This window comes from Mastigoproctus giganteus, chromosome 7, assembly GCF_048544385.1.
Source record: "Mastigoproctus giganteus isolate SK-2022 chromosome 7, ASM4854438v1, whole genome shotgun sequence".
NCBI classification, from domain to species: domain Eukaryota; kingdom Metazoa; phylum Arthropoda; class Arachnida; order Uropygi; family Thelyphonidae; genus Mastigoproctus; species Mastigoproctus giganteus.
Genome location: NC_143581.1, coordinates 17,782,182 through 17,806,595, shown reverse-complemented (window position 1 = coordinate 17,806,595; position 24,414 = coordinate 17,782,182). Strand labels below are relative to the sequence as shown.

Below are 24,414 nucleotides of genomic sequence, written 5' to 3'. Positions count from 1 at the left end.
AATGAGTGAGTAGCCCCTTTAGCTGTCGTAGGGCACAGGTACGAGACAGACACAATCGTTCTTTGAACTCAAGTACGCATGAAATATCCAACTTCTCAGTTCCATCGTCGCGAATAAGCTGCAACTCCATTAACGCCGACATTGGCAACAGTAGAAAAATCGTCTTGGAACGCTCAGATGAATTTCGAGCAAGAAAAAAGGTTGGACAAAGTTAGTGTTCCGTGCTTTTCCCCTTCATACAAGACGAATTTTACACACCTTGGTTGCGCATTCCGTCTTCAAGATTTATGATGTCTCTATTAGGAGCGTGGAGTTGGACGGTCGTGTCTATTAGACACCGTGTCTCCCCCTCCCCCCTTCTGTGTAGGACAGCCATTATCATGGCCCATATAAGTATAACTCGGGGATTATCAAGGGTGACTATCCTGTAAAGAAGGATAGGGGGAAGGAACTCGCACAGGAAAAAAAAAAAAAAGAGGGGGGACGAGCCCGAGAGAGGGAGAAAGATAAATGTTATTTGCCATCAATCGCTGCTTCCCCAGAGCGCTCACCTGCACGGAGAGCGCGACTCAAGCCCACCAGGGGGTGCTCTAGCTTTTCACAAGTAGTCATCGCTGGTAACAAATATAGCGCAGGGTGCTGGTGGGCCGCTGTTGAGAGAATGGCTTTATTTCCACATCGGCCAGTAAGGAACACGAAGCCCCTGACAAGGGCCCAGCGGGGTGCATACGACAAGTCTGAAGGGAAGTCAAAGTTCAGAAAAACTATGACCGTTCAACCATCCAGCTGGAGTAAAGCCATAGTAGTAAAGCCGGCTAAATAACACGCAGTCATCAGCTACTTTCCTTTCTCCCAAACAGTTCCTTGGTGAATCTTGGGAAGTTCTTAAGTACAGTACAAGGGAAAAATTATCAGCTTGACTTAAAAGTGATTTAAACAGAATCGATGTTTGCAAGCAAGTTTGTAAACACAGCAAAAAAAAAAAAAAAAAATTACGCCCAATTTAACTTGGGCAAATTACAAATAGGTGGCGCACAAAACCAACGAAACAAACAGCGATCTCTGGCGAGGAAGCATGTACAAACTTCGCTCTTGAATAAGTAAATAATTCAAACGCTTGTATGAAATAATTAACAGACTATACTCCCTTAACAACAAATGCTAACAGAAACAACGAATGAATTAGAAATTACAGACGAACGTAACCCTAGCAACACAAATTAGGGACTCTGAAATCGTCTGCTGCAGAGCCAGCTATTTCCTAAGAATACCAACCAGCTTATGTACGTTCTATTTAACTAATCAGATCAAAATGAGCTGTCTTAATCGTTTCTGTCGTCAGAAGTAATTCTTCGTATTTAATGCCTGCGCACAACAAATGAGGGGTCTGGTTTAAACTAGTGAGATAAACTTCAAGTAGACTTACGCAACGCATAATTCAACAATAAACAGAAAGATTAATACAATATTGATTTAGCGTCATTTGAAATCAGTGGAATTATGTGAACAACAACACGAAAAAAAAAAGAAAAAGAGGTTTACCTAAGCACTTCGAATTTCTTCAATAAAGAGGGCCGACGGGTAAAGATATGATGGATCACTAGTTACGCCTGCTCCTCTTACATATTATAGTTTTGATATAACAATTTAGGAAGCCCGCTTCTATCGATGCCTAGTGTAACCCCCCCCCACCCTTTGTACGACCCTGGGGATAGTACCGAAGTTCCAGAATCTGCATATCTTGAAAGAAAGACACGAGACGAAGAACATCGAACAGGATAAAATAGCAAATGTGGCTTCCCATTTTATCAGAGATGAACATAATCCAAACAAGTCCACGAGCATCTGTCCGAAACGGACTAAGCTCTTCTTTGTTTTCTGTTTTTTCGTTTGTCTTAATGCATTTCCTGTGCGTACTGTTCAAAATGCAGACAAAAGTGCGCGGATTTTTCCCATCACTACAAAACGTCAGCGATGTGCACAAACAGCTCCGGTATCGTACAGCTTTAAAAAAAGGTTCCGATGTCCAGATCTTATCGATTACTTTTTTCGGAGAGTGGACGATCATTCCGTCCGATCCATTACACGTGAAAGCGACCCCTGCTCTACTTGGGTAAGGATGAAGGCTTAGGGGAGGAGGGGAGGGGGAAAAAAGCTGCCGCTCGACAAAGCGGCCGTCGTCCGTGCCTCTTAGCCTTAGACACCTGCTGTGGGACAAGCGACCAGGGGCTGCACAAAAGGTCCATCTTTCACAGTCACTTCTGCCCCAACGAACTCTTTCATGTGATATACCCCGGGTTCGGCCCACTCACGCAGCGACTACAGTAGCCAGACAACGGCTTAATTTGCCACGGCAGCCCAGTGACACTGCCGTCTAGCGAGGCAGCCCAGCACACACCTAAATTCGGAAACAAACAGCCAGGGTGTCACTCAACTACCAACTCCGTAGTTCTACCCTCGCATTCCGTAGCTGGTGTGTGAATAACACTTAAAGGGTTAAAAGTACATCGATTAATAAATCCGGAATTAATTAATTTTAAAAAAAAGAGAGAAAATTAACCTGGTTGCGCATCTTTCTGTATCAGTTCTTAATCTGATAATTTTACCTCCAATCATACGTAGTTCGTAGAAATAAAATAAATTCGCCTATATTTATAGCAATTATTTGTTTATCATTCTTTCTTTTAGTAACTGCGCTCCTAATACTCTTGCACGTTACTATATACGCATAAAGCGCCTATTGTATTCATTATGTACGTCCGTTTAATGAAATATTATATTTGGATCTCTTAAGAAAATTTTCCGGCCATCCCAGATTTCATTAAAATCGGACCAATAGAAATGTGGCAATTATTATTATTTTTCACATATTTCTTTTTTTATATCACACAGACTATCCATATATCAATATTTTGTAATTGGATATGTCTATTACCGTGCGCAGAAACGAAATGTTCTCGATTCATGCATAAAAGTTACTGCTTTTTTTGGCATTAGTTTCCGAAATACATAAATCATCAATATTTACTTAATATAATCATTATGGCAGAAACGTTAAATGTGTTATTTTTTTATAAAATCCACGAAGAAATAAACTGCATTAAGAAAGCGTTGACAGTATACCGTAGAACACTTCCGTATATGATACTCTCCAGAAATTAAAACGAATTAAGTCAAAATTAGATTACACTAAAAAATCAATTGAACACAATTCAAAAATTAACTAAAATTCAAAAAACAAGTTAAAAAATTAATTAAAAATTCGATTAAAATTAAATAAATTCTGAAAAACGTATTTTCTTCCCTTTTTCAAGCAGTTTTTCAAAATAATTTACATTTACCTTTAATTGACTTTTTAAATTAATTTTTTAAATTGTTTTTTGAATTTTAGTTAATTTTTGAATTGTGTTCAATTGATTTTTTATTGTAATCATTTTGTGTTAATCTTTTATTCGTTTTAATTTTTGGAGAGTTTCATACGGAAATGTCTACATATCATATTGAGGCATATGATGCAAGTAATGATACAGCATCAAGCCAGAAAAAAAAAAAAAAAAAAACTGCCCCATTTCACCCATCCATTGGTTCCAATGTTTGTCTAGTTCTGCCTTGAATTTATTTAAGCTATCAAATTCCACAACAACAGATGGAAGTTTGTTCCAGCAATCAACTACCCGCTGGCTAAAGGCAAATTTCCACGCATTTATTCAGCACCTGTCTTTCCTCAATTTCAGTTTATGCCCCCCTCAGGTTTCTAATCTGAGCAAGTGGAAGAATCCCAGAAGCACTGAGCCTGCTCAATCCATTCAAGGTCTTATATATCTCACTCAGATCGCCGTGCAGGTGCCTCGTCTTTCTTTGTAAGACCACCCCTTTGTTACCTTCACCAGTCTTGTTGCCCTTCTCTGTACTCATTCTAGCAACTCTATATCCTTCCTAAAATGAGGCTTCCAAACCTGTACGCAGTACTCAAGGTGTGGCTGACCATTGCCTTACACAAGGGGATAATCACCTCCTTATCTCTGCTTGAAAAATTCCTGTATATCATTGACAAGACCTCATGACCTACTCTGGCAGCCTGTCTGCACTGTTCAGAAAACTTCATATCTGACTGCACAATTACCTCAAGTCTCATTCTTCACTACCCTGAGTGTAACACTACCCAGTTGGTATGTTACTCTGGGGTTAATGCTGCCCATATGCAGTACTTTACATTTGTCAATGTTAAACTTCAGTTGCTACTTCTCAGCCCATCTACCCAACTTTTCCAGATCCTGTTGCTGCAGCAGCATACTGTCATTGCTGTTATTTACAACCCTACCAACCTTTGTATCATTTAGTATTATTTAGACAAAGTTAAGGTTTAATGAAGTTTTAGTCCAAGACACTGCCTTGGGCTAAAACTTTACAAGAGTATTCGATTTTAAGGTAAAATTACATTTTTATTATTATTTTTTTTAAATTTAATGTATTGGGCAGTTCAAGTCAACTTTTGGCAGAGCTTTTGCTATGGCACCTTAACTTATTTATGATCAAAGGTTCCTTCAACTTCACGGTCCTTCATGATAGTAGTTCTCCAAGGAGTTTTGCTACTTGTTACTTGCTTGGAGAGGTTTCAGTTCAAACTTTTTTGATGACAGTAGGAATTTCTGTCCAAATTAATGATCTGTTTTTGTCACATGCAGAAAAGGATATTTTTCCACCTTAATTTTTACTTACAGTTTCAATTTATCACATAACCACCATATTAGAAAACATGGTATTATCAGTAATATATGATTCAGACCACTTTTCTTTGACATCAAATAACCAAGTTAAATCATGGATTGCACTCTCAGTACAGTATTTAATGGTTGGGAAGCAACTAGAGATAATAACTTCATTTAATTAATTATTCAGTAGTCGACGTGGGCTCATTAGACCCAAATCAAATTTCAGCAGTTTTGTGCTATTATCTATTCCATTCACATAGCTGAAACTCTCAATGCCTTTCAACAAAAACATTTTCTTTGATTTCCCCCATTTAAAATTCTACAAGTTTTTGTTACTTATTGAGCAAACAGGAAAAATGTTGGATCGATTACGAAATTCTGCTAAGCCTTTTGCAGTTTATTCCTAGTGTAAGTGTGAGTGGTCCTTACTAAGCCAGCTTCAGAAAGAGTTATCACATCTGATGGATTTTTAAAGCACCTGCACAGGGCCGCGTCTAGAGCTTTTCGGGCCCTAGTCATACAAATGAAAGTCGAGGCCCTTCTTATATAAACAAGAATGAGAGTGATATTTGTTTTAAAAAAAAATCACAATTTTTGAAGTTGTGTTAATTTATATTATTAGTTTGAGATTACAAAAAAATATAAAATGAAAATAAATTAATATTAAATTATTTTAAGAAATTTAAAATTTTTGTTTTCTAATTTTGACATCTGTAAACTTATTAATAATATCCTCATAACAAAGAGTTTTTAGAATATCCTTTTCTATGTACAGTATTGCCAGTGTGTTAAGCTTTTGTTCCGAAAGAGTACTGCGTAAATAATATTTTACCAGTTTCAGTACGGAAAATGAACACTCTCCTTCGGCATTGCTAATTGGTAATGTTAAAAATAATCTTAAAATAATTCCAACGTTAGGAAATGTGGACATAATTTTGTTTTTGATTATAAAATTCAATTTTTCAGAAGCAGTGACTACATTCTCAGTCTTACTTAATATATCAAACTGTTCCATTTCCACTTTCAATTCATCAACATTTACATCTTTACTATAAATTCCCTCAATATAAGTTTTAAAATGCATGAATGCTTCTTTGCTATAAAGCCTATAATCATATATAAATTTAAATTTATTGTTTATATCTTTATACACACCACCTCTTCTACACAAATCTGTAACTATTCTATCACAAACGGTTAAAAATATGTTCACTCTAAAAGCTTCACCTCCTAATTGTACGTTGTTCTCATTGTTATCACACTGTACTAGTGGTTCGTGAAAAACAATGTATACTTATGCACAGTGCACAGCTGAGCTGTCGCGTATGTTTCCCCCTGCCACCAAATATGACGTTGGTGCTGCAATAAGTATTATTATTAGTATATATTTTTAAATTAAATTTAGAAGTCGAAGCCAGTGGATTTATTTATTTCATGCAGTAATGACAAATACCTCTGTGTGGGCCCTACGCATGTGCCTATTTTGCCTAGTGGTAAACACGGCCCTGCACTTGCAGTTTGCATGCTCTCAACAAATCAGCTACTCCTATTTCCGGTTTTTAGGGGCAACCCCTGGTTCCGCTAGACAAGAAACACTATATTCCTTGGCATGTGGTAGCTATAACCAGTTTGCTATGAGGAGCACAACGTTTATAATAGTTTAAGCTCCTCATAATGAATTATTTTTAGAGGGAAAAAATTTCAAGGAAATTAATCTATTGGCAGCCTCATTATAAATTATAAAAACTGGTGTCAAACAGAAAACACCACATTGCTCACTGAATGAAAAAGAACAAAGCATGCTATTCACAATCAACTGTCTTTGAAATTTGTATAATCATAGAATCTTTCTGTTATATACATTTGACAATAAAATTTTAAGCCAAATTTTTATTAGAAGCTATTATAAACTAAAAAGCAGCATCAAATTGAAAAAAAAAAAAAAAAAAGAAAAAATGAAATTAAATTAAATTAAATATGAATTTTAAAAAAATGCTGCAGTAATATTTAGTTTCCTTTCGAGTTTCCTTCTGAGTTTTTTTTAACCCTGGTGACTACTTTGTGTAACAATTGCTGAGGTTGACTATAAAAGGGTTAAGTTGAATTTAAAAATGAATTAAATCACAGACAGCTCTCAAGGCAGCTGCAAACATTCAGAAAATTATCTGTTAGCTTAATAAAGAAAGACAGTATTTACAGAACTCATGGTGGCTAAACTCTGTTCATAAAGCTTTTCAACCAGGATTATTGAAACATTGGTACTAAGAAACTCTTTTAAAGAAATTGCCACAAAAGGATGGGAGAGGGTATCATTAGTGAAGAAAAGGAAAATAATCTTGGAAGGGATCAAAATGTTTGGAATAATGTAGCAGGAAGTTTAAAATAAGATTAGGCTGATTTAAATAAGATACTAAGGCCAACAGTATCAGTAAGGTGCATATATTTTATGGTCAGTTTGCCTGATTTGCTGAATGAAAAAAAAAAAAAAAAAAAAAAAGTTTCCAAGAAATAAAGCCCATACTGCCATTCTGGAGAATGAGCTACTTTAAGGTTCATTAGAGTTCCTGCTGTCACAAATTCCCCTCCTCAAACTACAAAAATAAATCACTAGTGAGGGATATTAAATCTAGACAGTACTATAGGATTGCAGGGATAATTTCAATGCAGTAGCTGAAATCAAATCAAAATTCATATGCAGGTAAAATACAAATTCTTATTTAAACCCAGACATAAGTGGCATAGTCATTATAATGTCAGGGAGGTATGCAGATTAATGAGATTCAGTTGCATCTTGCTATTACTGTATCTCTGTCTGCACAGGTAGCACAGTGATTATAATCACCATCCTTCCCACACTGGATGGAAGAACCCCATGTTCGAATTCTGTCAATGACACAAGGAACTTTTATGGGCTTCCCCCTCCACTCTGTGGCTGAGTTAGTCTGCTACTGACTCGTCATTTCACCTTTTTCCATTTAATTAACTTATCCATATTAAATTTAATAAATTAAAAAAAAAAAATTGCCAAAACATATACGCACTCACAAAGAACTCAACACAAACAGCTACTCTTATTGAAGGGAGAGTGTGTGTGTGTGTGTGTGTGTGTGTGTGTGTGTGTGTGTGTGTGTGTGTGTGTGTCCTGATTCCCCATAGTGCTGATAATGTAAATGTTCAGTGCTGCGATTCTTCATGGCAAAGAATACTGGCATAGTGTAAAAAAATTATGGAGGTCCTAAAGTCTCGAAACTTTATTACAGTTGGACAGACAACTTGAGTAGTTGAGACCCACTACTTTTCGTAAAATAAAATTTCAGGCTATAAAAGATGGCCCACAACACATATTCACCCTCCTTTGAAGATGGTATTAACGAAAAGTCCCCATCAGGCTTCAGGACATCATCTCCCTTTATACTTATAATTACAATCCATGCAAGGATTTAGGACAAAAGCTTGCTTTTTCCTTCGTCGCCTACTAGATATATGCTATTTCAACACTTTTCAAATTACATCTCACCCAGATGCAGCCGTTCCTGAAGAAAACCCCAGATAAGAGAATTCTTCTGCCTTAAAAAGTAATATTTCTAAAATTTAATATTCCAAAAATAGCCTATATTATCCTTTTTGGAAAAAATCCACAGCTTACTTTAAATCCATAATGAGATCACAGATCCACTGCAAGGAAAAATTACAATAAATTATTAGTATTTGTCCGACTTTACGAAAAATTAGCGGTCTCGACTACTCAGGTTGTCTGTCCAACTGGCAAAGAATACTGTGCCACCAACAAAAAAAAAAAAAAAAAAAAAAAACGTTTGTGTGAGAACCACTGCTCTAAAGGAATGGCCACAGGAGTAATAGAAATAAAACTTCTCAGAAAAGATACCACTAACACTGATTATACATGCTATTCTTAAATTAGATTTGCAGTTATTATTATTATTAGCCTTATGGTGCAAGGAAGCCTGAGGCTTATGCTGCACCAGCCAAAAAAAATTACTGAGCTACCCAGTTACACAGATGTAAAGTCTGAGCAGCTATTAAAGTCAGCAAAGATAGAATGAAACTTTAGTTTTAGCATCAAAATGTGACTTGGAACAACACAAACATTATCACCTGGCCATATTTAATGAGTGTTACTGGGGTTGGGGAGCTTATAATAAAATAAATATCAACACAACAGTTAACAATGGGCTGTGCAATTTTTGTGGTAATGTAACAGCTCTATCATGCAATATGCATAGCAAAACTAAGTTATTCTTGACAAATAGAGTTTACAGATTAAATAAATTAACCACAATGTTGTACACTACTTAATAATTTTTTTTTTTTTTTTTTTTTTTTTGGCTGGTGCAGCATAAGCCATAGGCTTTCTTGCACCATACGGCCGTTACTAATACTAATACTAATAACCATTCCTGGTAAAATGCCAGGAATTCTGTGATCTACTTGTAGCTACACTATGACCTCATCTTTATCAGTGAATAATACATTAAACTAGCAAAAAAATTTCTGAAATTACACAAAAGCCATTTTAAGCTTTTATGATCACTGTTTGGCCACAATTTACTGAAATATCTTTTTACTGAATTTTTTATTTCCTCCGTAGTGTGTGCTGTCATCTTAAATCTGTCAGTTATTTACAAATATGAACTGAGAGAACAAAGAATATTTCAATATTTTTGAATTGTTTTTCTTTACTTAAGCTTTGACAAAAATGATTGATTTATGTTACATTTATCCCTTTATGAATTTACCATTAATTTAAAAATGGGGGGGGGATATACTACTATGAAAATAAAAATATGAACCTATTCCCATGACATTTTCATATATATATATATTTTTTTTCAAATATTACAGAAATAATTTTCATATAAAATTAATTAATAAAATTATTTTTGGAGGCTTTTTGAAATAGTTTGATTTATAGATGCTATTCTTATTATGTAAATTTAATCACTACAATTACCTTTCATAAAGAAAGGTCTGTTAGACTAGAACACAACTCACAAAAATACTGGCAGGTGGTGGCGCCATCTATTAACAGGGAATTAACTACAAGAGTATTGTAGCTTGTGTAGTCTGTGATGGTTACATTCCTGAATTTTTCTGTGAATAGCAATAAAGCTTAACGATTATTGGAAAATTGAGGAGGGGAAATAAAACATTTTTCTGGAATGTTTGACACAGTAGCTAATCATTTCATCCAAAGAAATGTTCTGAGTGAAAAATTTTAAAAATTATTTCCACAGTAGTTGAAAGAATTGCTTTACTTTGTACAAGATACTTTGTCTTATAAAATTTTCTCAGAAAAAGTTTTTTTAACACTGATTGTAAAAGGGGTGGCACTTTTACGTTTGCTGACTGTTCACAATTGATCAGGAAGATGGCCTTTTCCTTCCTGTCAATGAGGGTTATGTCTGGTCTGCTGTGTGGGACTGTCTTGTCTATTATTATGGAGCACAGTCCCAGTAGAGTCTTGTACAGCCTAGTTTTCATACTTGTAACAATGGCACATTTACTTGATCAATTATTATTATCTACAGTAAATTTTTAATGTACAGATGTGGTGATTCGCATGTATGCTATTCTTTACAAACAGCCTACAATAAGCAACTAAAAAATTTGAATGAGACCAATACCTTAGCCAGAATCTCCTTACGAATATTTACAGCTTTTAAATAAATAAATTTTCTGTTTATACTGTGGGACAATCACATAAGGTCAGGTGGCTTGAACCATGGTCATTCAAAGTGTGTGCACCTTTGTACCCTTGCACTTGACCATTCAGCTACGGGGCCCCTCACAATAGATAATTACCAGACAACCAAAGCTCTCGTGTGAGAACCAGATTTTAAGTTTTAAACAAGAGTTTTAAAATTTTACTGTTTATTACTTTAGTTCTAAAATATCCACATTTATATCTACAGTAAAACCTCAAATGAGAAGGAGATAATAAACAACATACAAATTATTCTACTTCATTAAGTGCCTGCACTTCAACTATTTAAAAGTATAAAGGGCACTTCCAACATGTAATTTATACCTTTCAGGATTGGATCAATTCAGGACCTGAAAGTAATGGGGGATATATAAACATGTGCCCCATTCTAAGCAGATACAGACCCATGGTTGCTCAAATAATAATAATTAAAAAAAAAAAAAAAAAAAGATAACCACATACCTAGAACGAATGAACATTTTACTATGTGTCAGCTTATTTATTCCTTTATTATTTTTTACCTCTAAAAACTCCATAGCCATTTTTTTAAAATTGAAACAGCAATAGCTCTATAATCATTCAGAATCGCACACATGTTTATATAAACTTTATCCCCCCCCCACAAAATATTGTACATGGGCTGAAGGTTGGGAGGACAAAAGAAATAATTATTGATGTTTGACAGAAGAACAGTTTTTCTGAATTACTCTGTAATTTCATGCCCATGGAAATATATGTAGAAAGGTATGCAGCAGAAACTAAATATCTGTCTGATTAGTGAGGATTTGTTAATTAACTTGCCTTCCTCTTTTGGAGAGAGTAGGAGATTAGGAGAGGTTTCAGGGACACCATCCAAGATGTGGGAACAACACTCCACAGCAGTTGAGATTTGATATTTGTAGTCAGTAGCTGTTTATAAGTAATGTAATGCAATGCACCAAGAGAAAGTTTTTTCAATGCTGAAGAAGCAATATTCATAATCTGCTTACATAACAAGAAATGTTACAAGTCAGAGTTATCCCCAGGAAAGATATGTGATCATGTCTAGAAATATGAGTATTGCAGTGGTCTCTTTACCTGAGAGAAAAAAATACAGACTATATTTCAAGAATGGATGAAGTTACTAAATTTTCTTCTCTCCACTAAACAGAATTACTTGGAGATTGGCATTTAAGGAAGTGGTACTGGATATTCAAAAAGATGTAGCTCTTTGTGCATAGCAGTGTTTATTGAACTGGAAAGTGGAATGTAGTATGCTCTCATTGGTAAAGGTATGGACAGGATTTCAGTTCAATGGAAAAAAAGTCTTTACTATACAGGAGGTAAAACTGTGTGAAACAACAGAACTTTGGGGGACTCTGATATTAGTTCAGAAGTTATATGAGAGAGAGAGCTATCCAGCATCACACAAGATGGGCAGACAGAGACAAAACTGGTTACCCAAGGGCAAAAAACAAAAAGCAGACCATAAGATGGAAACTTGTTTAGAAACTGCTTCAGTTAGTTTCTCAAAACTTTTCCCTGGAATTTATCAAAGTTGAGTAATAAAACAAGATATCACCAGCGTATAGATGCTGTTGTAATTAATACTGGTGAGTATTAATCAGAAATAAAGTTTCAAGATAGTGCAAGAGTTGACTGTTGGATTTCTCTGATCTGATGAATTCCATTTCCAACTGTATCATGATGATGGGTGCATCTGCATTTGGAGAAATGTAACATGAGACCTTGCACGAGATGAATGTAGCTGCTGTATATTTTGATTGTACAGCAACTTTTTCCCATGCTAAAAAAAAAGTCATCACATAATGGTTTGATTGTAGACCACGGTGGCTCCATTTTTCCAGTGTCTGAGTGGATATTGTCTAGTGGGATACTCCAATTATTCTGCATTAGATTTTTAAATCCTATTTGCAGATTTATTCCTATAGTAGTTTACCAAAGAGAGGTTAAAGAGGTGAGGCTAGATAGGATGAGAGGGAAGACTCCAAAGTTTGGCTGCATATATATGTAAGCAAAAGCATCATCTCCAAAAAGAATAATTGAGGTTCTTGAGCTGTTGTTGTTGTTATTTGGTTTTTAGGAGCATTAGCAACTAAGGCCATATGCTCCGGGGATATGCAGTGGTCATTTCCTGACTTTTCCGCATCCTCCGTATTGGTGGTCATGGGCCCGAACCCCAGGCTAATCAAGAAGCGTGTGCTACGGCACTGCTGCTCCTGCCCACCTGGCTATGGAGGCGCCAGGTTCTTGTGCATCAATATATAAACTATGGACTGGTGATGTTCGGAAGGCACCTAAAGCTATTCTAAGGGCATTGTGTTGAATGGGACTGAGCCACTGTAATAGAGATTCTCTAGCTGTCACATAAAGGTACACCATAGTGCACCTGTATGTGACAGCTAGAAAATCTTGGGATCAGATTATGGTTCAGTAGAGGTCAGCTCCCAGGACATCAGAGTACTTTAAGGATATTCATTTTCTTCAGACAAACAGTTCATACAAACTATATGTGTTTTAGAAAGTTTAGTTTCTTATCTAATATTAAACCTAGGAATATTATGTTGTCATTTAGTGGTATAGTATAATTCTGCAAATGCAATTCTGGGTCAGATGCATTCTGTGCTTCTTGCAGAAGTATATAGAAAAGGTTTTCTATGGAGACAGTTGCTAAGGCATATAAGTCTTAGCAACTGTCTCCATAGAGACAGGATAAGGCGTATTTTGGCAATGCTGCCCTTGCAAAATCCATAATTGCATTTTATTTCTTGATAGTAGGAGTTTCCTTTCAGTGGAATACATATTCTGAGAATGAATGGATATGGTGAGGTCATCAGCATGAAGATAAGTTTCTACAGAATTCAAGATGGCCATCATCAGAGTGTGTAATCTAACTGAGAATGTGGCATTGAGGACTGATCCTGGTGGTACTCGTATCACAAAATTACAATCAATACACTTCAATAACAGATCTGGAAGGTTCAATCTTGGAGAAAGCTCTGAATTAAAGATGGTAAATATGTCATGAAGGATGCCAAGATAACATGCAGTATTAAAAGCTTTCTCTACCTAGGCTCACCATGGCCAATTGTTCATTCTTTATGAATATATTTTGTACCTTCTGTCTCAGCCTTGATCATAAGGTCTAGGATGGAATTATATTTTTATGAAAACCAAACTGATCTTTGTTCATAATAGTTTCGGTGTTTCTAGATACCGTGTGAGGCTACTGTGTATCATTTTCTTCAGTCTTACTCGAGAATCTAGTAAGTGAGATTGGTCTATAATTATGTGAATCTGATTGGTCTTTTTTCCAGTTTTGAAATGATGCTAGGAAATAGGAAAATAATGCATAACAAGAATTCAGTTGAAAAGTTTTAGGAGAAAGTATACGGCTCCTAAGATGCTTTAACATTATGTAATATATGCTATCTGGACCAGGTGCACTGTTGGCTGATTTCTTTTATGATTCTGATGTGGACATTGTTAGGGGTTCATTATAAGAGAGGGCTGACTTCTTTCCAAAATTTATTTTGGAATGAAGTCAGTCCTCTCTTATAATAGCCTATGCAGATGACGATTGGGAAAGAGGCTGATGGAAACTTTTCAGTAAAGCATTTAATTTTTTGCCAAATTAATCCTGTATGTGTGTCTGTGGTGACAGAGGAGGCAAACCAAATCAGTAATTCTTTCTCAGCTTTCCACCTAATGTAACGAGAATGTGCTTTAAGTTTCTTATAATTTATAAGACTGGTAGTGGTTGAATCATTCAAGACTAATTCCATGGCTTAATTCTTTTCTCTCTTAGCTGTATTTCACCAGCAGTTGAAGTGTTTGATTATTTTATTTGAGGTTCGAGTATGCCAGTAGCAGCAGCAGCTGCTAATATCTGTTCTGTAATGTGTTCCACAGCATTATCTATAGACTGATGCTGAATGATATGATTACCTAGTGTAATGTTGGATGCATATTTATTCCAGTCAGCTTTAAAAAAAGTTCCATTTATCAAGTGCTTACTGGTAAGTTTCTCCATGTGCAAAGCTTACAGGAAAATAGTCAAAATTTAATGGAGTGTCTAAAACTCTCCAATACAAGTTGAAATAATGTTGTGAAATAACATGTGATGTTATGCTTTTCAAGAAAAGAATGCATCCCTGGTTGTTTGTCTGTAACAATCCCCATAATTGGTGATGCACATTAAAATCATCCAACTCACAGAAAGGGGTTGGTAGTTGTAGGATAAGGCGTATTTTGGCACTGCTGCCCTTGCACTGTAAAGCCTACAAACATACAGTTGTAGGATAAGATTATCTAGTTCAATCAGTGAGCATGTCTGATTTGATAAGATATGTGGACATAAGAGTTAATCCAAGCACAAGGCATACTGCAACTGCTTCTAAAGAGGTGTGTATGGAAATACGTCTGGAAGGGATTTTAGAGCCAACCAATATAGCTATATCACCTTGTGAACTATAAGTAGTGATCCTACCATGCCTGTACAGTGTATAGTTTTTAACTGAAAGAATCACTTGGAGAGAGTTTCGTTTCTTGTAGACAGATGTCTACTGGATGATAGTGATTTATCAAGTTGTGGTTTTTATCAATATTGGCACGTAGACTTCAACAATACCAATGAACAAACTAGTCCATTATTTGACTTTGGAAGAAGAAAGTGTTTCTGACTGCTTTGTAGAGTCAATCTGTTTATAGGGTTCCAATTTTAGTTTATCCCATATTCCCTTTATTGGGAATATGGAATAAACTAAGAATATGGATAATCCATATTGTAGATGTTGTTTATCATTGTAGATGTTTTTTTATCTACATCCTTCTCTGCATGTATTTTTAAGACGGTTTTGTCAATGTTGATGGTGTTATTGATTTCCAGGGCTGTGGTTAAAGTCTTTCATGAGATAGGGTTTTTCAGTCTCGGTATCTGAATGGGTTGGAGTAATAGTTGGTGGTACCATGACTGGGGTATTATTTGCTTCATCTTCTATGTGCTCTTTAAGAGATTGCTACAGGTTCACCAGAACAGCCTGAGCCTAATCAGAGATGGATATGGCTGGTGGCATGGATACTTCAGCTTTGTGTTCCTTCCGATATGTATTTCTGTGTTGCAACTGCATATGTGTATTTGGGCTGACTGAGCAAAACTTGTTTCCTTGCTTCCTGGTAATTCACTTTATGTTCTATTTTATACTTTTGTATGTCCAGACTTTCGAATAAGTTGGATAGTTACCCTTAAAGTCTGGACGTACAGGCATTTGTGCTGTGCAGTCTGTGTGTGTGTGTGTGTGTGTGTGTTCCTTGGATCCACAGTTGGGGAACACAGAGTGTGGCCAAATCTTGAAGAACCTAACAGGATTAGGGAGATATAAGGTCATATACAGCAGTTAGTGTATCCAGCCTTAAATGTTGGAAGGGTTGTAGAAAAAGGTCAGTATAACACTATGTAGGTACAATCTCATCTTTCTCAATTTTAATTCTGTATGCCTGTACAAGTTTCTGTTCTTGTAGTTCTTAGACTAATTCTTCTTCAGAAACATTCAGTAAAAAAGTTCCATTCAGACAGGATCCCTTTAGAGATATTTAGGATGGCACATGGAGTGTGACAAGAATACCTGCAAGGTTTGAAATTCTGAGTTAAGGCTTTAGAGTCTCTATAGTTCATGGTCTCTATAAGTAAATCTCAAAAGCGGAGTCTTTTCACCATTTTAGGTGACCCAGAAGCATTCTTGAGACATTTCTGAATGAGAAATGGAGAACATGCACCTACTGATTGGCTTATTTGAGAATGTATTATTAGGAATGGTGGTAATTCCTTTTGGAATATTTCTGTTTTTTTTCTCTTAGGATGGGATGTGTCAAAGTTTGGCTTTAACACATCCCATCCTAAGAGACAAAAAACAGAGCCCAGAGGCTCAAGTGATGAATAACTTTCTTCATGATCCATATCAGCTCCTTTCAGTCAGCCCTTGGTAGGTTAACTTTTCTGCCAAGGTTTCTGGCCCCACCACAGGGAGGAAGGAACAGTGCTCAGTGTGACCAATTGAAAATTAGTAGGCATCAGTAATAAAACAATGAAAAACAAAGAAAGGCAACTTTCCTTCCTTGCTCTCTACCAGTACTTTTGAAAGAAGAGCTGCTATTAAATAAAAAGATTTAAGGACAGGAACGTAAAGGAACTAGAATTTTATTTTTAGAAAACTGCAGTAAAATCCCAGTGAAATCACTCAGCACCTGGGACAGGAGGTTTCGATCATGGTTGGTCAATGTGGGCACATGAATGGATCACCTACTCTGTAGGCCTATCCACAAAAGTGTCCCACAGGATGGTGTGCTGGGAAGAGTTTCTCTGTGTGCGCTGGTTGTAGTCTGCCATTTCTTGTGGGATCATGATCATCTGTTGTCGCAGGCAGCATGTGCTAACCACCATTCACCTTGACTGTCAACTTGTACTGAGCTCCCGTTCCTAGCACATTGGATGGTTGTGTCCCTCTTCAGACCATTCCTGCCGCATCTTTACCGTGGCAATCCTTGAACAGCAGATAATGCCTGCAGTTTCTGAAATCTAACTGCAGACTTTATTAGTTGTTCAAAGATCCTACATTCCATCATCTCCCATTCAGACTCCATCAGGCTCTTCCCTTTCCACACTGCTGGGCTTTGTACTGACAAACTGCCTGGCACTACCCATGCCATCAATATATAATGATGTGCTAGTTGGTGACATCAATCATAGGTGTTGTCAGATGCATCCACTCATAGAGACAGGGGTTTTCAATGTTTTGGCTCATGAGAGTATGTACTAGATTGGGCAGATATATATGTACAGTATAACCTAATATGTACTTTTACAGATATATAATAACGGTGTAAAAACAACAAAAACAACTCAAAGGAAAAAAAAAAAACTACAATAGTAGTGTAAAGGGCATCATTTCAACTGTATCTCATATTGTGCTCATCCTTCACAACAAGTTACCATACATTGCACAACCTCGAATAAGTAACCCTTCACTAATGAAAGGCAAATAAGCCTTGAAGCGGTGCCATCTGGGTGGTGGTGGTGCCCACTGAGAATAAGTAACAATAGTCTTCTCTATTAGTGAAGGGTTACTTATTTGAGGTTGTGCAATACATGGTAACTCGTGAAGGATGAGCACAATATGAGATACACATGAAATGATGCCCTTGATGCCTATTGTAGTTTTTTTTCTTTTAAGAGTTGTCTATGGTGTTTTTACACCATTATTATATAGATAATTATAACTCAAAAATATTAGGCCCAGTTGCATTTAGTTTTTACTTGTACTTTTACAGAGTAAATTTTTTATTGTCTTGTTTTCTCTAATATATTGGTCCCTAACTATGATGGGGGGGGTAAAGGTTTTACCACATTAATAAGAACTTATGACTGCTGCAAGCTTTAGGGTGCCTCCATAGCCAGGTGGGCAGGAGCAGCAGCGTGTAGCACACGCTTCTTGATTAGACCGGGGTTCGAGCCCGTGATCACCAAATACGGAGGATGTGGAAAGGTCAGGGAATGACCACCGCATATCCCCGGAGCAATATGGCCTTAGTTGCTAATGCTCCTAAAAACCAAATAAACAACAACAGCAACCTTTAGTGCAAGAAGAAAAATGGAGCATGAGATTTAGTTACAAGTCAGTTATGATGTACTATTTTCTTTCTTGAAATATCCTTAGCAAATATACTGGAAAGTGACAGTTCAGATAAACAAAGAGTTTACAAAGGAATGAGGAATACTTTCACTGACATTAGTAATATAGCAAAAGCTTAAGCATTTCTACCAATTGGAGCAAGGTGGTAGCAATGTCCACACAATTAAAAAACTGAACCACCCAGCTGGACTTCTGAACAATAAAATCACCAAGAAATTATTGGACCATTAAGAAAGCTACACTAGAGAAATTCATGTTTCAAAGAAAATGAACAACACAAAATGTCAGTTGTGATTAGGAGCAACTGACGAGAGATACATTATAGAGTTTGGGTATGAATGAACTGCCTCATTATATTGTAATGCATACTTGATGGTATTGGAAGATGTCATTTTGAATATTCCAGCAGTTCTTTTTTTTTAAATTTAAGTCTTAGAATGTGATACTCAGAAACTTTCCGCAGTGAGTAATATGATATAATTGCAGTAGATGAAGATCCACACATTTTATTATCACAGGAAACATACCTATGATGTGCTATTTCAAAAATTCAGCAATATCTAATTCCCACAGTTGTCCAATTAATAGTTCTACTATATATAATCAAAAAATATAAACTTTCATTGAAGGAGATCTACAGAACATTTTTTTTTTTAAAAGGTGTTCTCTGAATGGTGGGGAAATAATTTATATGGTCGCTTCAATATATTTCTTCATTTCATCCTTATTATTTTGTGCTACCTGCAGGGCTAGCCTTTCATTACTAGACTGCTGCAAAAAAAAAAAAAAAACCAAAAAAAAAAAAAAAAAAAACAAACACACTTTTGGTCTTTTCCACCACCAAATAATTTTATTTTATTATTAATTTAGCCAATTAGTAGCCATAGTTTTCTGGTTATTTAACCAATTTCTGTACAATACATTCTGAAACAGGCTACTAATCATTAATAATGGTTATTTAATAAGTTTTTTCATATCAGCTAATTTGGTCTTAATCCATCTGTTCCTCTGATCATTATTGTGTGTGTGCACGCGCGTGTGTGTGTGTGCACGCGCGTGTGTGTGTGTGTGTGTGTGAGGGGGGGAGAGCGGGGGGGAGCACAACATATATTTACTGGTTGAAACACCTGGAGTCACTCGACAGGAAAATCCTATTCCCTCCACCTGAAATTTTCTAACTACACACCTTTGATTTAAATTGATGAAGCCTTAAGAATTTCTCACTTCTCTTATGCCCAGTATGTTGTAAACTCATTATATACACAGACCTTTAAGGACCTCCCCCTTTAAATATTTGCTATAAATGACATACTGTGTAATTGATATTTTGGTAGGATTAGTCTTATCACTCTTTACTTATTTTGATTAACTGCTCTTTTTATATACAGGCAACCCCCATATAACATGGCACTTCTACAACACTGTTTCGCTCTAACATGATTGATAAATTGCAGCAATCATCATACAACACAGTACTTCTACAACAAGGTTTTGCTCTAACACAGTTTGAGAATTGCTGGAAATCTCGCATAACATGGTATTTTTGAGCTTTTGTGCTGGGAAAAACCTTGCTATTATGTTAGATGTAATTTTCAATGTTTCCATTCCTTTTTGTGAATCCTTCTGTTGACTCGCTAGTTGTTATTGCCTTTGTGATATATTTTTAAAACACATTTCTGGAGGTCACTACCATAAAACAATAAAAACAATTTGCACTTTCTGGTTTATTGGGCCTTTGTTAGTGTAATCAATTATAAACGGGTAGTAAACGCGATCTTCTTGCATTTGCTATAGTACCGATGGCTGGAATTCTGTGGGTTTACACGTTATTATGGTGAAATGTGTTTCCCCTTCCATGAAATATTCAGTCATATAAAAAACATAAATAAATTTTCAGGAACTCATTACTCCATATCTCACTTGTGCGTATCGTGTTTGTTGCAATTTGTGCATGCTGTGCTCTTTGTTATTAATTACTTTTTTTTTTGGTGGGAAAATAATAAGTCAGTGAACAGAAATATCAATTAGAATGTACATATCACAGTACGTATTAATTAAGCTATGTATGTAAGCATAAATTTATTTTTATTTTGCTAACTAGAAAATATTCTTCTGATTTTCATGTATCATAAAGCAAGGTCCACTGTATTTTGTTGGGAGATCCCTGGGTTAGGTTCTGTGCTATTGAATTTGTCCTTGTTTGAGACCATAAAAAATAATTGTGACTTCGAAGAGTATACAGTTCGTGACTTTTAAAGAGAGCAGAAAGTACACAAAATCTAGATACTGCCAAACAGATTGCGCTTAACGGTGATGAAGAGGAAGAAATTAAATGAACATACATTATCTCATATAAGTATCACAGTTTGTAAGGTAAGACGTTTGTTCAGTTATTACTATTTAAGTTACTACTATTATAAAAATAAAGTTAAAATATTAAGTTATTACTACTATAAAAATTAAGTTTCCGATAGTTATAAAAAAAAAAAAAAAAAAGGTGTATTTTCTTTAGCTTTTGGAACGTAACCTCCCTTTTTGTACTGGTTCTTAGTCCAGTATAACACAGTTTCGCATTATACAAGATTTTGTAGGACCCAAACTACTGTGTTGTACGATGGTTACCTGTATTTTATTATTCTTAATTTCAATATCCTATAGCATATATTTTTGTATAAGCATGTAGGTAAAATATATTCAAAATGTATTGTAACTTACGCTTCATATTTGCTTTGCAGCAGTTCATAAATGGCAGGTAGCAATACTTGACATATATCTAAGTTCCAGAGAGCACTGAAAAATATGATTCAAATATTTATGATTATACTTATGTGAAATATAAATAAAACAATTTGAAATAATATCAATATTCAAAAAAATTTCATATTTTTTTTAATTTTAAGGGTTTCAAACCAGGCAGTTTTTATATCAATTATTTCACTCTCTCAAATAGCATGAATCAAAACAGATATACATATATTCTTCTTAGTGATCTTATGGTGGAAGACAGGTACTAAACTGCACTAATTACATTACAGTGTACAATTTGTTTGTTTCATTAATCCTTTAGAAGGTACAGTAAAAAAAAAAATTACACCAACAGATGCATTGTAGCAACATCAGTAACACACCAGTATTTATGGAAAAAAGGTAATAAAATTTTATTGACACTATACTAGATAACAAGCACAAATAACATCTTTAGTAATAGCAATTTTGTCAACCAAAAATTTTAATTTCTGACTTTTTATGTGTAAATTTTAGCCTGCAGATGAGTGAAATTGATGTATTAGTATTAGCAATGGCCACAAGTTGCAAGAATCCCTATGACTTATGCTGCACCAGCCAAAAAAATAAAATAAAATAAAATAAAATAATAAACAGAAGAAAAAAATAATAAGAGAACAGGAGAGACAACCTGTGCATTTCCCTTCTCCCGTAGGTAATTACCATATAGTTGACTTATTTACCTACATGGTTAACTTAGTTACCATGTAGGCAACTTATTCCAGTAATTTATAACTCACTAGCTATTAAAAAAAAAAAAAAAAAAACACCACCTTCCTGCAATCTAATCTAAACATCTCCCCACCGTAACTTGAAATTAGCATTAGTAGACACACATGATGCAAGAAAGCAAGTTTATACAGCATCAGCCAAAAAAAAAAACCACCCTTCCCATTTCACTGATCCATTCATTCCAAATGTTAGCATTAGCAGAGGCATTTGATGCAAGAAAGCAAGCTTATGCAGCATCAGCCAAAAAGAAAAAAAAATAAGTAAATAAATAAAAAAAATAAAAAATAACCACTTCCACTTCACCCCTCTGTTCGTTCGAAATACCTGTCCAGCTGAGCCTTAAACTTATTTAGGCTATCAACTTCCACGACAAGGGATGGCAGTCTGTTCCACCAACCGACCACTCGCTGGCTAAAGGCAAATTTCCTCATGTCTATCCTACATCCGTCTTTCCTCAATTTGAATTTATGCCCTCTCAGGTGATTATTCTGAGCAAGAGGAAGAAACCCATCAGCACTGAGCATGCTCAAACCATTCAAGGCTTTATACACCTCTATCAGATCACCTTGCTGGTGCCGTCTCCAGACACTGTAATTTGCAAAACTTAAGCCTTTCTTTGTAAGAGCACCCCTTTGTTCCATTCACTAATCTTGTTGCCCTTCTCTGTACTCGTTCCAGCATCTCTACATCCTTCTTGAAATGAGGCCTCCAGGCCTGTATACAGTACTGTAGGTGTGGCATGACCATTGCCTTATACAAGGGAATAATCACCTCCTTATCCCTGCTAGAAAAATTCCTATATATCATCGACAATACACCATGAGCTACTCTTGCAGCCCATCTGCACTGCTCAGAAAACTTCATATCTGCCTGCACAACCACCCCCAGGTCCCTTTCATTCTCTACCACTGTCAGTGTAGTACCAGAGTTGATACATTGCTCTGGGGTTGCTGTTTCCCATATGTAGTACTTTACATTTGTCAATGTTAAACTTCATTTGCCACCTCTCAGCCCATCTGCTCAACCTTTCCAGATCCTGTTGCAGTAGCATAGTGTCAGTAGTGTCCTTGACAACCCTGCCAACCTTTGTATCGTCTGCAAACTTGGACATTAAGCTTGATACACCATCATCAATATCATTTATAAATACAGAAAACAATAATGGACCCAATACCGAACCCTGAGGGACTCCACTAATAACATTAGTCCACGATGAGCAGTGTCCATTGCTTACCACTCTCTGTCTTCTCCCCCTCAACTACCCCTTTATCCATAGCAGAAATTTGCCTCCAATGCCACAATGCTCCAATTTGTGCAGCAGTCTTCCATGTGCAACAGTATCAAAAGCCTTTCTAAGATCCAAGTATATAATATCAAAGTTATTCTCTGCATCCAGTTCTTTTGTGATTGCATCATAGTATCCAATCAAATTGGTCAAGCAAGACTTCCCCTTAACAAAACCATGCTATAACTGAAGTCTTGTCTAGATGATCCTGCAGTGCTTCTTTAACCAGTGCCTCCATTAATTTTCCAGGAACAGAAGTTAAACTAACAGGTCTATAATTACTTGTGTCACCCTTTGATCCTCCTTTGTGAATTGGGGTCACATTTGCACATCTCCAGTCCGTGGGTACTTCCCCTGAGTCCAAGGAAGCTCTCATAATTATGGCTAGGGGTTTGCTTACTTCCTTTGCTGCCACCTTTAATATAACTGGATAGATTCTTGAATAACTCTGAATAACTCCTCGCTGAATAACTCCTCATGTGTGAATGTCGATGCAAAATATTCATTTAGTTTGTTAGCTACCTGAGCAGGATCATCAACAGTTGACCCATCGATATGTTTGTCTAGTTCTGTCTTGAATTTATTTAAGCTATCAACTTCCACAACAACAGATGGAAGTTTGTTCCAGCAATCAACTACCCGCTGGCTAAAGGCAAACCTCCACACATCTATTCTACAATCTTCTTTCCTCAGTTTGAATCTACCCCCCCCTCAGGTTTGTAATCTGAGCTAGAGAAGAATCCCATCGGCATTGAGCCTACTCAATCCATTCAAGGTCTTAAACAACTCAATCAGATCGCCTCACAGGTGCCTAGTCTCCAGAATCTGCAGAAATCCAGAAACTTAAGCCTTTCTTCATAAGAGCACCCCTTTGTTCCCCTCACCAGTCTTGTTGCCCTTCTGTGCACTCGTTCTAGCAACTCTACATCCTTCCTAAAATGAGTCTTCCAGACTTGTACGCAGTACTCAAAGTGTGGCCTGCCCATTGCCTTATACAGAGGGAATAATCACCTCCTTATCCCTGTATATCACTAATGCCGGTGTCCCCCAAGATTCAGTTCTTTCCCCCACTCTTTTCCTCTTGTATATTAATGACTTTCTTCCATTGACTGGAAATCCTATCCATAGTTTTGCTGATGATAGCAGATTGCATTCTACTTTCCATTTTGAGAAACCTTGCCCTGCTCAATCAGCTTCAACTTCTCGAAAATCTGCTACAAATTCCTTAAATGCCGATCTTCAGGTAATTCTCCAGTGGGACAAAGACAACTTACTTGATTTCAACCCTTCTAAAACTCAATCTTGTCTTATATCTCGCAAAAAGGATTCTTCTGCTCCTATGCTTATCTTTAGTGACACTCCGATTTCTAGGCAAAATGATATATCTCTTTTGATGATTACCCTGACTTCTCTCTCTTGGCACAAGCACATTACAAATATTGCTTCCTCTGCATCTAAAAAACTTGGTTTTCTCTTTCGCTCTCAGCA

At 36.2% G+C, this 24,414-nt stretch overlaps 1 protein-coding gene across 3 annotated transcripts in view; it reads right to left on the bottom strand.

Annotated features, from left to right (window-relative positions):
• The window catches only part of LOC150082590 (katanin p80 WD40 repeat-containing subunit B1-like), a 300,395-nt gene that overhangs the window by 27,083 nt on the left and 248,898 nt on the right, over positions 1 to 24,414 (bottom strand). For all 3 annotated transcript variants that reach the window (XM_090377540.1, XM_090377538.1, XM_090377539.1), the window contains one exon: positions 20,841 to 20,915. In XM_090377540.1, coding sequence (XP_090233666.1) covers positions 20,841 to 20,915 — 75 coding nt within the window. The remainder of the gene's footprint in view (positions 1 to 20,840; positions 20,916 to 24,414) is intronic.